The sequence below is a fragment of the Mastigoproctus giganteus genome, chromosome 3 (assembly GCF_048544385.1).
Source record: "Mastigoproctus giganteus isolate SK-2022 chromosome 3, ASM4854438v1, whole genome shotgun sequence".
Classification (NCBI taxonomy): Eukaryota; Metazoa; Arthropoda; class Arachnida; order Uropygi; family Thelyphonidae; genus Mastigoproctus; species Mastigoproctus giganteus.
In genome coordinates, this window is record NC_143577.1 from 251,213,788 (window position 1) to 251,231,974 (window position 18,187).

The following is an 18,187-nucleotide window of genomic DNA, read 5'->3' on the forward strand; positions in this document are numbered from 1 at the left end:
TGTGCCACAACCATGCAGCATCCTTTAACTATCCAACTTCAAGCTCACAGAACCAACTTTTCTTCTTCGTTTATTCTTTCAACTTCTGCCTTTCTGAAACAACCTCTTCTTATGCATTTCCTAAAAATTACAATCGACAGAAATTCAAGTCTAATGTCAACAAGTACCTTCTTTCATCTTCTTAACCTTCAAACCATGCATGGTATTAAGTACTACAGGTTCCAATACTTCTAATGTTCTAATGCTTAGGGTTTTCATAAGGAAAAAAAAAAAAAAAAAAACCCTACTCTGATTTCTTTGTGAATTGGGGATACATTTGCACATTTCCAGTCCATGAGGATTTCTCCTGAATCCATGGATGCTCTCATAATTATGGTTAAGGGTCTGATTGCCTTCTCTGCTGCCTCCCTTAATATAATTAGATAGATCCACCCAGCTTCTTCCACTAGTATAGTTTTTCTTTTAGCTCACTAGAAGAGAGTTTGATAAACTTCTAGCATCTATTCCCTCAAAAAAAATTCTTCAGGTGTTAATGTAGATGCAGAGTTCTGCTTGTCATCAATCTGAGCAAGATCAGCAACAGTTGAACCGTCAATATCAAGTGGACCTATGGGATTCATCCCCTTCCTTCTAGTGTTTACATAAAAAGCTTTATGCAAGATCTAGAAGAATGTAAAAGTATCTAGGTCTTTTTAGAGGAATGTAACTTATTTCTTAAAATTCCGCATATTATTTCATTCTGCTACATTTGGAATTTTAAATTTACAAATTAAAAAAATGAAATAGTAGTAGTAGTAGTAGTAGTGGCACATGATGCAAGAAAGCAAGTGTAGGAGCTTATGCATCATCAGCCAAAAAAAAAAAAAAAAAAAAAACACACCATTCCCTCCAAATGCCTGTCCAGTTCCTCCTTAAATTTATTTAACCTATCAACTTCCACAACGACAGATGGAAGTTTGTTCCAGCAATTAACCACCCGCTGGCTAAAGGCAAATTTCCGCACATCTATTCTACATCTGTCCTTTCTTAATTTGAACTTATGTCCCCGTAGGTTGGTAATCTGAACAAGTGGAAGGATCCCATCAGAATTCAGCATGCTCAACCCATTCAAGGCCTTATAGACCTCAATCAGATCACCGCGCAGGTGCCTAGTCTCCAGCCACTGCAATTTGCAGAACTTAAGCCTCTCTTGGTAAGAGAATCCCTTCATTCCCCTCACCAATCGTGTTGCTCTTCTCTGTACACGCTCAAGCAAATCTACATCCTTCCTAAAATGAGGCTTCCAGACCTGTACGCAGTACTCAAGGCGTGGCCTGACCATTGCCTTATACAGAGGGACAATCACCTCCTTTTCCCTGCTAGCAAAATTCCTATATATCATTGACAAAACCCCATGACCCGCCCTAGCAGCCTGTCTGCACTGCTCAGAAAACTTCATATCTGACTGCACAATTACTCCCAGGTCTTTTTCATTTTCTACCACCTTAAGTGTAGTACCACACAGTTGGTACGAGTCTCTGGGGTTACTTCTACCCATATGCAGTACTTTGCATTTGTCAAGGTTGAACTTCAGTTGCCACTTCTTAGCCCATCTGCCCAAATTATCTAGATCCTGTTGCAGTAGCACACTGCCATTACTGTCATTAACAACCCTGCCAACCTTTGTGTCATCTGCAAACTTCGACATTAAGCCTGATATACCTTCATCAATATCATTGATAAATACACAAAACAACAGTGGACCCAACACCGAACCCTGTGGGACTCTACTAATAACATTAGTCCACGAAGAGCAGCACCCATTGATTACCACCCTCTGTCTTCTCCCACTTAACCATCCTTTTATCCATTGTAGCAACTTACCCTTAATACCATTCTGCTCCAATTTGTACAGTAGTCTTTCATGCGCAACAGTGTCAAAAGCTTTCCTGAAATCCAAGTATATGATATCAAAATTATTTTTTGCATCCAGTTCCTTTGTGACCACATCATAATAACCAATCAAATTTGTCAGACAAGACTTTCCCTTAACAAACCCATGCTGTGTTTGAATTATTGCTGCAGTCTTGTCTAGATGATCCTGCAATGCATCTGTAAAGGATTAAGTAAGCAGTTTAGTAAGAGCTATGTTATAACAGTTTTGAAAATGTACAAAATTACATTCAAAAATATATATTTTAAGAAAATACAAACCAGTTCAAGATATTTGGGATGATTCACAACTGTTTTTCCAAAATCTACAGACCCATAAACTACTGATTGCTCTTGTTCTCTCTCTAAAATCCCTAAAATTTATATGCAATAATAAACTTTAGTATAATGAAATAAAGCTGATTTCATTAAATATATTTTAATTTTTTTTTCAGTATTCAAAACTAAAGGTTTCTTTAAACCTTTCAAAAGACAGCCTCTTAAGGAAAAAAAAGGACTGTTAATTAAAAAAAAAAAAAAAGATTTTTTTTTAAAGCACAATGTAATAATATCTAGTGCATTAACTTTTAAACTTGCATATAATGCAATCATGATGAAAATTTTGTCAAACTAAAGATAACTGCTGAACACCCAAAGGCTGAGATTTAGTTTTGCAAGATCTGCTAAATTAAGTTTCTGTAGATGTTCAGGTTTAGCTTATCACAGTAAAATCTATACAGCTGATGACCTTTGCAAATGGATCACTGATTGAAACCAAGTTATAATGATGTGGTACAATTCACTGAACACATTTCTGCAGAAAAAAAAAAAAAAAATTAAATCTGGGCTTTCATTATAAAAGAAATTTCACTATAACAGATTTGAAAGGTCAATTTGAAATTTGACAGCACTTTCAATTCTTCCATAAGAATGCAGTTAATTAAATATTGGTGTAGATATACCATAGATAGCTCAAATGAAAACTACGATAGTAGTGTAAAAGCATCAATTTCAACCATATCGCATATTGTGATCATCCTTCACAGCGAGTTACCATGTATTACACTACCTTGAAAAAGTAGCACTTCACTAACAGAGAAGGCTATTGTATACCGAGAATAAGTAACAATAGCCTTCTCTGTTAGTGAATAGTGAAACATTACTTATTCAAGGTAGTGCAATACATGGTAACTCATGAAGGATGATCACAATACGAGATACAGTTGAAACAATGCCTTTACACTACTATCGTAGTTTTTGTTTAAGAGCTATCTATGGTGTATCAACAATATTTAAGAGATAATTTTAAGTTCTTATAATATTATGCCTTGTTGCATTTGGGTTTATTATAGTATTATCACGTACACATTTTGGCACCTCGCATATTGTGGGATTAACTTTACAATTGGGTTGTTGTGAATGCAATACCAGGGTACCTGCCCATCCATCAATGAAAGGCCAACATGAGTTTGAAATGAATAGCCTTCTCTATTAACGAAGAGAAGGTATCGCAATACATGGTAACTTATGAAGGATGATCACAATATGAGATACAGTTGAAACGATGCCTTTACACTACTATTGTAGTTTTCACTTAAGAGCTATCTATGGTGTATCTACACCAATATTTAATAGATAATTTTAATCTCTTATAATATTATACCTTGTTGCATTTGGATTTATCATAATAAGAATGCAATGCAATTGTTATTGCAGTAAATTTCACTATTCCCCAAACACATAAAAAAAAAGCTTTTGCATCATTCAAATATCTATGAATGTAAGGATTCTGCAGGAGAAATGATATACAGATAATATACATGTGGAAAGCTTGAAAAAGAATAAAAAAAAATATCGTAATTTGGATGATTATTGGAAATAGTTGCATCAAGTCAAATAGTTCCTGTTTGACCTGATCACCTATTTCCAATATTGTTGGCAGGCTGTCATTCTCCAAAAATGTGACAATCCATTTATTCATGTCCTTCTGAGTCTTGGAGACAGAAGTCCAGAATTCAGATGTATGAATTATTTGGGCATATGGGTCTCAGCCATTGAGGCATGCAGAGGATGAAGCTGTAAATATATATGTATGTATGAATTACTTACTCAACGATAAAAGGAATATTACTTGACTTAGTTTTGTCAACTTCTGGTTATGAATTCTAAACAATATCAGCTGGTAAGTCAAAATTGAAAAACAGGGGAGGAAGTGCTGCAAGGCTTTCTGATTTTAAAGGCTAGTTTTATGCTGCCATCTATTAAAAACTGTCTTAATTACTTGTAAACACATAACAGATGGTAGCACTTACTGAAAGATTAAGAAAATATAAATGGGCACATTATTTGAAAAGTATATACAGTTGATTCTGGTTATTTGGGACACATCGGAACTAGAGCATTTTGGCTCGATTAAGTGGCTGCCCCAATTATCTGAAGTTTCACATAAAGTTTTTAGTTTTGCAAGATCTGCTAAATTAAGTTTCTGTAGATATTCAGGTTTAGCTTATCACAGTAAAATCTATACAGTTGATGACCTTTGCAAATGGATCACTGACTGAAACCAAGTTACCCCCGCTTTACAATTGGTTCACTGTATAATCAAATCACGTTACGATGGACTCACCATAGTAAAGTACCGTTCACTATACGATGTGTAGTAAGCGCCAGTCATTGTGATCATGTTTGTGAATTGAATTTTAATTCTATTAAACAGCGATTCTAATTAGCAAAAAATAGGAGGAATATTATCTACAGGCTATATTAAGCACAATTTACCCTTTATTGTTGTTGTTGTTGTTGTTGTTATTTGGTTTTTAGGAGCATTAGCAACTAAGGCCATATTGCTCCGGTGCGGTGGTCATTCCCTGCCTTTCCGCATTCTCCGTATTTGGTTTACCCTTTATTACCTTAACAATTAAATGATACGTGAAAATCAGAAGGATATATGTGATAATCAGAATAATTAATACATACTGTAGTATGTACATACTAACTAGTTGATATTTCTGCTCACTGACATTTGTGGGTAGGGGGGTTAAAATTTAAAACAGTAAAAAGATAAGCAACATGGCACACACAAATTGCAAATAACACGATACGTGCAAGTGAGAACAGAGTAACAAGTTATGAAGCTTTAAAAATAGGAATGAAAAGAAGATTCTGAAAATTAATTTTTTTATATGCTTGAAGATTCCATGGAAGTGTAAACACATTTCACCATAATAACCCACAGAATTCTAGCTGTCGGTATTGTCGCAAATTCAGTAAGATTGAGTTTACTATCCGTTTATGATAGATTGCACTAACAGAAAAGCCGAATAAACAGGTGACTGCTAATTGTATTTATTGTTTTATGGTTGTGACTTCCAGAAATACGACCGAACCACGTGGTACGGTCGCAGACAATCGTAGGGTAATCTCCAGTGCTGCGGTCTCCTGCCCCGATTAAATGGCATGTTGTCCCAATTAAGTGAAGTCAACCCTGGCTATTTTCTCGAATGGGTTCTGTTTTTTAAGATTTGCTCCAAATAAACGGGTGCCCTAATTAACCAGTGGCCCAAATAATCGGAATCCACTGTATTTACATATGTAATCCTTGGGGCCCACATAGAATTTCACTCTCACAGAGAGAGAGAGAGAGAGAGAGAGAGAGAGAGAGAGAGAGAGAGAGAGAGAGAGAGAGAGAGTTAAAAGGGACTTTTGTCTGTGAAAATCAAAAAATAATGTTCTAAGAAAAATGCAATTTACATACCTGGAATGATAGACTGAGCTGTAATACGAAAACCTCTATAATCAATAACCACAGTTCCCAAAGTATAAAGTCCCTCTACATCTACAACACTGTATGCTCTTACTCCTTGCAGATCATTGCACTACAAAAACAGGAGGAGGGGGGTGGATAAGTAAATTTAAATTCAGTACAGATTATATTTTATACTGGTTACAAAAATTTTGCATATGCATGTTTGAGTAATATGTATCAAAAATCTTTGCAGTATAATGTGGTACATGACAAAAAGATCTCTTCCTAAAATGTTCAGAATATTAATTTCATTTTGATCGAAACATTCAGAGGTTCAAAAGATGAAGCTTTTCAATACGCATATGCCAACTCAATACATTATCACTTTGCTCATCTGCTTCATTATTTTTAGCCATTCCTTATTTTTGATTAAGCATCCCTAATTCTAATATTCAACCAATATCTACGCAGAAAATGTTATTAGAATCTATACTTATTTATTTTTACTTTGATGACATGATTAGCACCACACGTTTTATTCAATTATGATCTTTTTTTTTTTTATGTTGCATGTCAGCTTATTTTGCTGCCAACTGGAAATTGGTAATATATGCAATAAGGCCTCTAAAGTTGGGATTATTCAAACCACAAATTTAAACAGATACGCCAACCATTTAAAACTGATTTAATAATAAAATAATGCAAAAAACTAAAATAATATTTACAAAAAACTAATTTGAGACAAAAATAAAATAAAATAAGTAAATATGTTAAAATGCATTAAAATATAAATTTAAAAGCGATAAAAACACTATTGAAGCTTTCGGAGGTGTCTGCCTCCTTCCGCAGCAATAATGAAACTTAAGCGACACATTCTTAAATACCAGGTTCACAGCACACGTGGATGACCAGGCGCATACTCAGTATCCCTTTCACGTGTACCAGAACCGGAAGTGGCCTGGGGGCATGGAAAACTAAAACATTTATCTCTGGCAAAAACCACTGCCTCAAAAAGGGGGTGAAGTTTTACTCCCCTATCTCTATTCATGATATTGTTGCCAGAAGATCCAATCCACAGATTTTCCAGCCACTTGCGGTCCCAGAATCTATGCGCCCAGTCAAGGATGACAGCGTTGTCGTAATTTTGTAAATAATCAATTTTTGTAAATATTATTTTATTTTATTATTACATCAGTTTTAAACGGTTGGAGCATCTGTTTAAATTTGTGTAAATTGGTAAATTTTAATATATGTACAGGGTGAGCATATAAATAACTTTATAGTTCAATCTGGATTTTTTAAAAACTGATATCACCATACAATAATCTGAGATGTGCAAATTTTACATAGGGATAACAAAAAAAAAAAATCTGGGTGATAGATTGAATTGTTCACTATTTAAATGCTCTGAAATGACTATCCATTGAACAATATGTTAACCTCATCACTGGGTGAACATGCATCTATTTAATTGCTTTGAAATAACTAAAAATTGAACAATGTGTTATTACTCTTATCACTTGTTATATAAATGGTAATATAAACTTTTTATATAAACAGCATTAATCTCTCGAATGCAAACGTCACCACAAGATGTAGTCTCTTCAAATAAACTAACTTTCATTTATTCTAATAAATAAGCTTGCCTTCTGAGAAGCAGCTAAATTGGTTAGCAATGTCCTAATTGTAAGAGGTCACCAGTTCTTATGGCAGCTGTAAACTGAATTTTCAGATGAACTATTTGCCACTCATTTTCTTTTTAAGAACTTGGATAAAGAATCTCCATTTAACCATTTTTAATTGAAAAGTTCCCATACTTCTCTCTCTCTCTCGCAATTCCTTGTCAGCCTTAAATTATTCAAGAGTGCTTTAAACAGGCAAATAGCCTTTTTTACAAAAAGAGAAACCTAATTCTTTTTCTCTTTAAATCTCTGGACTAATACTTTTATATGCTGACTGGAGAAAGTTGGAAACTGAATAACCTGGTGTGGTAAAAAGCACATGAAAGCTCTAACAAAATTATACTTCAGAGTACCTCACTCAATCAACTTCTGCATTGCTGATTGCAAAAAAAATTTCAATCTTTGCATTTTTTTTTTTTTTTTAAGCTCTTTAAAGAGACCAAAAGATACTTTCTGAAATTTAAAAAATTAACCCTGACCATGGAAGAAAAAAAAAAAAAAAAAAAAAAAACTTTCTATGACCACCATTACAAAACAATAACTAAAAATAGGTACATAAGATTTTTCCTGAGAGTTTAATAATTTTCAAATTCAATTCCCCAAGTTTTCCAGGTTCATGGAAATCCTGTATTTAAAGTCACAAATTACAATACCATGAGAAGAGAAGTCAACAAAACAGTGCACCATCTGGTTAGCAGTACTCAAATGAGAATAACAATATACTTCTGGGAAAGTATTACTTATCTGAAGTGCATCTGAAGGGATTCAGATATCATAATTATCTGTTTTATGCAAAAAATGTTTGTTTTTACTATTTACCTACATACAAATTAATGCTTCAGCACTAGTAGTATGTTAATTAAATATACAATTATGTATATTTGATTTGCATCGAGTAGAAACTCACCAAGAATTAAATATTCATTTGCTAATGGATTCTTGAATTTTAAATGCAAAATAGAGCTAATACTTACAGGAGCAGCAAATGCAGCAGCATCCCCTCCTAACTCCTTATAATGGTCCCTTACATCAAAACCAAGACTAAAGAATATGTTATTCCAGATAAACATCTGCATTCTTAAAAAAAAAAAAAAAAAAAAAAAAAAAAAATCATTAAAAAGGCAAGCCTTATTTATAAAGAGCATGATTATAATATTTATTTAATGTTACTTTATGGCAGCAGAGCTCTAGAAAGAGCAATCTAACTAATACTCTGATCACCTCAACTAAGAGTGAAATATTCAATATTAATGTGAGGTACAAAAAGCAAACAGAAATAAAAATTCTCTAATTCTGATCAGGAAAAATGTATTAGCATTTTCCCTGATCAGAATTAGATCAGAATTCAGCATTAACTGAAACTGTTAAGTGTGTCTAAATATGGATAGTGAAAAGTCATTTTTATGTTAATGAATTGCTAGACACTACACTTATATCACAGGGTAGAATAAGTAATTTATTACTGAAACGATACATATTAAAGGAATTGAACCACCACACTGCAAAACACTTAATTAGTAGTAGTAGTGGCACTTGATGCAAGAAAGCAAGTGTAGGAGCTTATGCAGCATCAGCCAAAAAAAAAAAAAAAAAAAAATCACACCATACCCTCCAAATGCCTGTCCAGTTCCTCCTTAAATTTATTTAACCTATCAACTTCCACAACGACAGATGGAAGTTTGTTCCAGCAATTAACCACCCGCTGGCTAAAGGCAAATTTCCGCACATCTATTCTACATCTATCCTTTCTTAATTTGAACTTATGTCCCCGTAGGTTCGTATTCTGAACAAGTGGGAGGATCCCATCAGAATTCAGCGTGCTCAACCCATTCAAGGCCTTATAGACCTCAATCAGATCACCGCGCAGGTGCCTAGTCTCCAGCCACTGCAATTTGCAGAACTTAAGCCTCTCTTGGTAAGAGGATCCCTTCATTCCCCTCACCAATCGTGTTGCTCTTCTCTGTACACGCTCAAGCAAATCTACATCCTTCCTAAAATGAGGCCTCCAGACCTGTACGCAGTACTCAAGGCGTGGCCTGACCATTGCCTTATACAGAGGGACAATCACCTTTTCCCTGCTAGCAAAATTCCTATATATCATTGACAAAACCCCGTGACCTGCCCTAGCAGCCTGTCTGCATTGCTCAGAAAACTTCATATCTGACTGCACAATTATTCCCAGGTCTTTTTCATTTTCTACCACCTTAAGTGTAGTACCACACAGTTGGTACGTTTCTCTGGGGTTATTTCTACCCATATGCAGTACTTTGCATTTGTCAAGGTTAAACTTCAGTTGCCACTTCTTAGCCCATCTGCCCAAATTATCTAGATCCTGTTGCAGTAGCACACTGCCATGACTGTCATTAACAACCCTGCCAACCTTCGTGTCATCTGCAAACTTCGACATTAAGCTTGATATACCTTCATCAATATCATTGATAAATATACAAAACAACAGTGGACCCAACACCGAACCCTGTGGGACTCCACTAATAACATTAGTCCACGAAGAGCAGCACCCATTGATTACCACCCTCTGTCTTCTCCCACTTAACCATCCTTTTATCCATTGTAGCAACTTACCCTTAATACCATTCTGCTCCAATTTGTACAGTAGTCTTCCATGCGCAACAGTGTCAAAAGCTTTACTGAAATCCAAGTATATGATATCAAAATTATTTTTTGCATCCAGTTCCTTTGTGACCACATCATAATAACCAATCAAATTTGTCAGACAAGACTTTCCCTTAACAAACCCATGCTGTGTCTGAATTATTGCTGCAGTCTTGTCTAGATGATCCTGCAATGCATCTTTAACCAGTGACTCCATTATTTTACCTGGAACAGAAGTTAAACTAACTGGTCTGTAATTACTCGTGTCACCCTTCGAACCTCCTTTGTGAATTGGGGATACATTTGCACATCTCCAGTCCGTGGGAACCTCCCCTGAATCCAAGGATGCTCTCATAATTATGGCTAAGGGTTTGCTTAGTTGCTTTGCCGCCTCCTTTAATATAACTGGATAGATCCCATCCACCCCAGGTGCCTTTCTTATGTTTAACTTCAACAATTTCTCCTCCACTTTGCTCTCAGTTATTACAAAATCATTAAGCACACTGCTACAATTTGATAACCTTCTTCCATGGCTATGTTTCAGGAACTCACTGTTTCCCAGTCTTCAGAACTGTGGGGGGGGGGGGGTTAGAACACTGTTTGAGCAGCGATATTACAAGTTTTCAATTTGATAACGATATTGTTTATTTACAATATAATGTATACATTGTATTATTTACAACAGAATTCTGTTGGTCCATAGGAAGAAAGTTCTTCCACTGTTACAGCAGATATTTTAAAGAAATTAATGACCATCAATAGCAGCTCACAACTGAACCAAATAAGTCACCCTGAATGTATTTACTTAGCAAAGCTGCAGTCATTAGACCTAAGCTTATAACAGCATTAGCCAAACAAAAAAAAATTAATAAAAAAAACCTACCCAATTCACCCATCCATTCACTCCAAATGTTTGTCTAGTTCTGCCTTGAATTTATTTAATCTGTCCACTTCCACAACAGATGGAGGTTTGTTCCAGAAATCAACTACCCACTGGGTAAAGGCAAATTTCTGCACATCTATTCTACAACTGTCTTTCCTCAATTTGAATTTATGCCCCCTCAGGCGATTAATCTTGGCAAGAGGAAGAATCCCATGAGCATTGAGCTTGCCCAAACCATTCAAGACCATATACACCTCAATCAGATCACCTCACAGGCACCTAGTCTCCAGACACTGTAATTTGCAAAACTTAAAGCCTTTCTTCATAAGAGCAATCCTTTGTTCCATTCAATAATCTTCTCTGTTGCCCTTCTCTGTACTCATTCCAGCAGCACTACATCTTTCCTAAAATGAGGCCTCCAGACCTGTATACAGTACTCAAGGTGTGGCCTGACCACTGCCTTATACAAGGGGATAATCACCTCCTTATCCCTGCAAAAAAAAAATTCCTGTATGTCATTGACAAGACACCATGAGCTACTTTTGCAGACTGTCTGCACTACTAAGAAAACATATCTGACTGCACAATTACCCTCCCCCCACCAAGTTCTTTTCATTCTCTACCACCCTGAGTTTAGTACCACACAGTTGATACATTACTCTAGGATTACTGCTTCCCATATGCAGTACTTTGCATTTGTTAATGTTAACTTTCAGTTGCAACTTCTCAGCTCATCTGCTCAACTTTTCTAGATCCTGTTGCAGTACCGTACTGGCATCAGTGTCATTAACAACCCTGCCAACCTTCGTATCTTCTGCAAACTTAGACATTACACCTGATATACCTTCATCAATATCATTAATAAATACAAGAAACAACAAAGGACCCAACACTGAACCCTGGGAAACCCCACTAATAACATTAGTCCACGAAGAGCAGTGTCCATTGATTACCACTCTGTCTTCTCCCACTCAACCATCCCTTTATCAATAGCAGCAATTTGCCCCCAATGCCATGGCCACACTGCTCCAATTTGTACAGCAGTCTTGCTATGTGCAACAGTATCAAAAGCTTTTCTAAGGTCCAAGTATATGATATCAAAATTATTCTTTGCATCCAGTTCCTTTGTGACCATATCATAGAATCCAACCACATTGGTCAGACAAGACTTCCCTTTAACTTACACAATGCTGTGTCTGAACTATAAATGAAGTCTTGTCTAGATTATTCTGCAGTGCTTCTTTGACTAGTGCCTCCATTAATTACCCCAGAACAGAAGTTAAACTAACAGGTCTGGGGAATTACTTGTCATCCTTTGATTCTCCTTTGTGAATTGGGGTCACATTTGCAGTCCATGGGCACCTCCCCTGAGTCCAAGAAAGCTCTCATAATTATGGCTAAGGGTTTGCTTACTTCCTTTACTGCCTCCTTCAATATAACTGGAAAGATCCCATTCATCCAGGTGTCTTTCTTATGTTTATCTTAAACAGTTTCTGCACCATTTTGCTCTCAGTTATTATATTACAAAATTATTTAGCTCACTGCCAGAGTTTACTACACCTCTATCATTCCCTCTTCCTGAATAATTCCTCATGTTTAAATGTAGATGCAAAATACTTATTCAGTTTGCTAACTACCTGAGCAGGATCATCAACAGTTGAAACATCGATATCAAGTGGACCACTTTGATTCATCCCCTTCCTTCTATAGTTTACATAAGTAAAGAGCTTTTTGCTCTTTTTTTTCTTTGCATCCTTTGCCAAAGATTTCTGGTAATCTGTCTTTGCCTACCCAACGTCCTTTGCGACTTGATTACAGACCAGCTTATATCTACCATAGGTTTTGTGTCACCTGTTAATTTATATGTATCCCATGCAATTTTCTTCTCTGCCACATGTCTCATTAGTTCATCTGACATCCATTTAGGCCTAAACCCTGAACAATATTTCTTAGTTGGTGTGAAAAGCCTAGTAGCATCTGAGATTAATTCTTTAAATGCTTCCCGTTTAGAATTTGTTGTTGGTAACATCATCAGTAGGTCCTACTATATAGAATTTAAAAAGAAAAAACCTATCTCAGACCACTATAGGCACTATTATGAAAACAAAAACCCTTCCATTTACCCCTGATGGTAGTTGCCTTTTTCAGTAAATCCCACATCAGCACACTGTGATCACTGCCACCCAGTGGTTCCTTTTTCTGCAGATTCTTAATGCATGAAGAATCACTACTGATAATCAGATAAAGAGTATTACTCCCTCTAATTGCCTCCCGAACATGCTGCTGTAGAAAACATTAGCATGTTTGGGAGAAATCAGCAGCTAGTGTGTGTGACCAAACCACAAGTTCCAGTCAATATCTGGAAAATTAAAATCCCTCAATATAAGAATCTGATTTAATGGCCCACTATTTCTCTGTACAGTTGTTCATTATACTCATCCAAGTCATTAGGCCTATAACACACTCCTACTCTCAATTTTGCTTTTCCAGTGTTTATGTCAACACCAAACTGACTCAACACTGCACTGTCCACCCATATCAACTGGCTGCACTTCCTTAGATTGTGTTTCTCAACTAATAGCATAACCCCTCCTTCATTCCTATTCTTTCTGTTCAAATTGAACTCCCAAATTCCAATTCTGCATTCCTTTTATCTGTGTGACACCTCATCTCTGATATCTCCCAACAATATCTGCCTTTGATGTTTTGATCAACATCTCAAATACAAATTTATTTACCAAACTCCTACCATTGGTGTACACACAAGTATACATGCACCTGTTCTTATTCTTAGCTACCCAATGAATCTTGAATATTTGTGGCTACAGCCACATTTCTTTTCTTAAATTCTTAAAGCATTATACACAATGTTTTTCCTTTTGACACTTCAATCTTGTTTTTAAATGTCTGAGAAAAGCAGAACACTCTTAACTTTTAAAAACCTATCTACAGAATGATGGTACATATGCTTGCACAAATTAACAACAAAATATTCTATGAAATGTGCACAGATAAACATAAATAACACAAGTTTGAAAATGCAATAAACTAAAGGGTTGGAGGGCATTACTTATAGGATGACTTAATATTTGTTGCTTAGGTGAATTCTTCCAACTATATATTGGAATACTAAACTTTTAGAGTAACAGAAGCAAATTCCTTTAATCTAGTCATAGGGAATCCATTTACATCTATAAAAGTTTACACACACACACACACATGCACACTTTTCTTACAGTTTGCCCTGCAATTTTGTAATGAACTCATTTGTATGTGAACAACAGAATGAGGGGGCCTTGGTAAACAAGTGTTATGAGAAGTTCAAAAATTCATTAAAAAAAAAAGCCAATCCACAGACCTTTTCTTTAAAAAAGAGACAAAAACTGTATTAGTGGTAGTACTTAACTTCCTTACATACTCGTGCACAACAGCATAAATCATGTTACAAATATTTTATTACATGCGATTAATCAAGACTCAATATGTATTCAATAGTTTAATTTTTTCTCTGCTAAAATGGATTTACTGTTATTACTATATTGTATTAAGTTATGTCAAAAAAATAATTTGGGTAAATTTAGTCTGTTTCATATGTTTCATAAGCTGTTGGTCCCCCCCCCTTGCATTTTGAATTAAGGTTTCTTGTATATGGCAGACCCTAAAGTGTTTGAAAAAATAATTAAACAGAGGCCTACTTTGTTTCTTCTCCAGGATTAATAGCCATTACATTTCCATCAATGACAGCCATGGACCCTCTTGTTGCTGCAGCAACAAAATCACTATGGACTTTAAAAATGGCCCTTTCCCTTAATAACCTTTCTGGCAGAGTTCTTCTCGGCAACTCTCTTGTTGTTTGTAATTCTTCATTCCAGTCTCTTGTCTGGCCAGGAATGTGCTCTTCGTAGCCCAGTTTAGAAGAGAAAGCTAATTTAAAAAAAAAAAAAAAAAAAAAAAAAAAAAGTATTTACACAAAAATTTAATGTTGTTACACCATGATGTAAAGCTCCAAAATAATAAAGAAAATATTAGTTATTAAAATATTATCAACAAAATATGAGACAAAAAAAATGTAAATAGTAATTAAATAAATAGCATTACAAATAATAAGAAAATATAAGCAAATATTAAGATTTTATCCCTATTTCCCTAATCATGACTAAAAAAAAGGTGTCTTGAACATGATTAAGATAACCCATGCAGTAAATAACTTTTGAAATCACGATTAGGAAAAGAAGATATTAAGTAAATCGCATACATAGTAATTAAATATATATAATTATAAATTAATAAAAAATAATTAAAAAATACTATAAAGTAATATTTTTTTAATGCTCCTGTTTTCTGTGCACACATTAAAATGTTGCATATCGGTGAAAAATTAGATACATTTATTAAAATGTAAGGAGTAAAATTACAACCCCCACTACACATGTTTTTTTATAGAAACCCAAAATATGAAAAGCATTAGACCCAGGTTTATACTAATGAAAACTCCAAACAAGAAAGGTATTAGAACTTATAGTACTTGGTACCATGCATGAGTTGAAGGCTGAGATGATGAAAGCAGATATTTTTTGACATTAGAATTGAATTTCTGTAGATTGCAATTTTCATAAAATATGTGAAAAGGGAGATTGTTCCAGAAAATGGAAGTTGAAGAAATAAATGAAGAAAAGTTGGTTCTGTTAGTTTGGAGTGGGGTGGACAGAAAGTATGACTGGTTGTGGCATCTGTTCAAAATGGTTTGGAAGGGGAGGGGGATTACAAAAGCCAATTCAGAAGAACAGTGCCCATGAAAGCATCTATAGAAAAAGCATGCAGTAGAAACAGAACATTTATGAGACAGAGAATGAAGAGACTTTGTAAGAGATGGGTCATTAATTAACCCAACTGCCCTTTTTTAAATGGAGTCTAGAATCCTGGGAGTTCATGGTGACACTGCCCCAGATGTGGGAATACTATTTCATAGTAGGGCAGATTTGAGATTTGCACAGAGTGAGTAGCTATTTGGAAGAAAAGTAACACAGAAAAAGAGAAAACCCAGTTTTTAGATAAAGAGGGAGCAATATTTGTGATGTGCTTATACCAGGAGAGATTAGAAGTCAAGGTGATGCTCCCTCTTCATCTAAAAACTGGGTTTTCTCTTTTTCTCTGTGTTACTCAGACAAGACCGAGTTTTAGAAGGATTAAAATTAACCAAGTTATCTTTTCCCTACTTTAGTATAGTTGGGTGCTTGAGACTGTCACAAACATGCTGTCAGATATGAAAAGCTGAACTTTGCTACACTGAAATCTAAATTGATGGAACTGACACATCTGCTCTGATATTCCTTGTGAGAAAAAGTAATATAGAATAACCTCTTAAATATTCTCTGGCTTAAAATCTCTCACCCCATTCTGTCAAATTCATTTGTTGCCTTTATCGTTCTCCCAACTCCACTAATCATTTGGAACCCTTGGACTTCCTTTCTTTGAAAATTGACTTTCTCCAGTTCAACTTTCCTAACAATGAGCTAGTTTTCTGTGGCAATTTTAATGTTCACAACTATATCTTTAAATGCTTCTCATTTATAATTTGCTAATGTTAACTACACCAGTTCGTTCCAGTATACAGAATTTAAAAACTGTCCGAGATCAGTGTAATCACCTTTACAAAAGCAAAACCTGTTCCCTTTACTCTTGATTGTAGTTATATCCTTATGTAAATTCCACATCAAATACCCCACAGGCTCACATCAGATGAGTATGGGCACACCCGGGATCCTGAGCTGGATATCATCATTCTTCTCTTTCTTGGCGATTCCCTTCTACTTCTGATTCTCTCTCTCTCTCTCTCTCTCTCTATCAGTAATTCAGAAATTTTTTTTTTTTTTTGGTTGGTGCAGCATAAGCCTCAAGCTTCCTTGCACCATATTGGCTAATTTGGAGTGGGGTGGACTAATGTGAGGTCATTAGTAATTTTTCAATTACTAATGACCTCACACAGATTGTTCATTCACTTACTAAAATACTTGACAATCCTAAACACACAGCCAACACTGTTTTCCTCACAAACAACCCTTCCAAGTACAGTAGACTTTCGAAATGGCACCTTCGGGGATTCAAAGTGCTATTATTTTGATTTCTCCGTTATCCAGAAAGTTTTATTTTTGATATATGTAATGCCGAAATAATGAGACCAAATAAGAAATAGAGGGATTAAGAATGCAATTTTATTAACTGCACAAAAAAAAAAATCCAACCTGCTGACGATCCGATGTTATATTCTACCATTGATATTACTGGAATAAGTTACATAAATTACTGGAATAAGTTGCCTTCATGGGTGGTAGAGGCAGACAGTTTAGGGAAATTCAAAGGTCATCTGGATAGTACTTTAGGGTAAGGGAAGCGCATAGGATGATAGGTTTAATTTCCTTTTTTTTTTTTTTATTTATTATTATTTAGTTATTTTTTTTTTGTTGTTTTTATCATTGTTTTGTTCTGATTTTTTTTTTTTTTTTTTTTTTTGGCTGGTGCAGCATAAGCCATAGGCTTTCTTGCACCATGCAGCCATTACTAATACTAAATTAATACACTTCTGCTTGTGCCCCATTCTATTTTCTTTATTATATCAAGTTTCATCTGTGCAGTAGCACAGTGGTATCATCACCGTCCTCCTCACACTGGGTGGAAAAGGCCCAGATTCAAATTCTGTCGATACCAAAGAACTTTTATAGGCTTTTTTTTTTTTTTTTTTTTTTTTTTTAACTCCATGGCTGAGTTGATGGGTCTCAAGCATAAATAGCAAGGTCCCCCCCCCCCCGAAACTGGGGTTTTTCATGCAGCAAAACAGGCAAATTGAGCAGAGAATACATGCAATTTACAGACAATACAATATATGAATTAACATTTCGGGTAACCCTAATGAAATAGTTTCGTTTTTAGGCTACCGTAGCCAATTGGTCAAGCACACGGGTACATAAGTACACGTGACTTAAGTGACTGGGGTTCAAGCCCGTGACTGCTGAATACAGTGCTGTTTCTTGTATTCAGTCTATCATGTGAACTCCTGACTGTTTGGTCGTCCCGGAGTATAAACAGAAAATTTATTTATATCAAGTTTGTCACTAAGCTTAGCTTTAAATGTTGTTGTTCTTTTCTTCTCTGTATGAGGTTTATTAACTTTAGGAGCCAAACAAAATGTAAAACAGCAGTATAATCCATGATATCAGTACAGTAATCATGTGACTTGCCATTTTCTTTTTTCTGGCACTGCAACACATCTACATTGTACGTATACATCCGATCTCAACGTGCCATTATTTTATTTGGGGTGCCGTTAGTTTGGTAGTCTACTGTATATGGTTGAGG

General features: G+C 35.3%; 1 protein-coding gene across 1 annotated transcript in view; it reads right to left on the bottom strand.

Annotated features, from left to right (window-relative positions):
- The window catches only part of clu (clustered mitochondria protein homolog), a 292,499-nt gene that overhangs the window by 219,106 nt on the left and 55,206 nt on the right, over window positions 1-18,187 (bottom strand). Inside the window, exons 9-12 of the mRNA XM_090370384.1 lie at window positions 14,530-14,758; window positions 8,313-8,415; window positions 5,666-5,786; window positions 2,194-2,285 (exon numbers count right to left, since the gene is read on the bottom strand). Of these exons, the coding sequence (XP_090226510.1) occupies window positions 2,194-2,285; window positions 5,666-5,786; window positions 8,313-8,415; window positions 14,530-14,758 (545 nt within the window). The remainder of the gene's footprint in view (window positions 1-2,193; window positions 2,286-5,665; window positions 5,787-8,312; window positions 8,416-14,529; window positions 14,759-18,187) is intronic.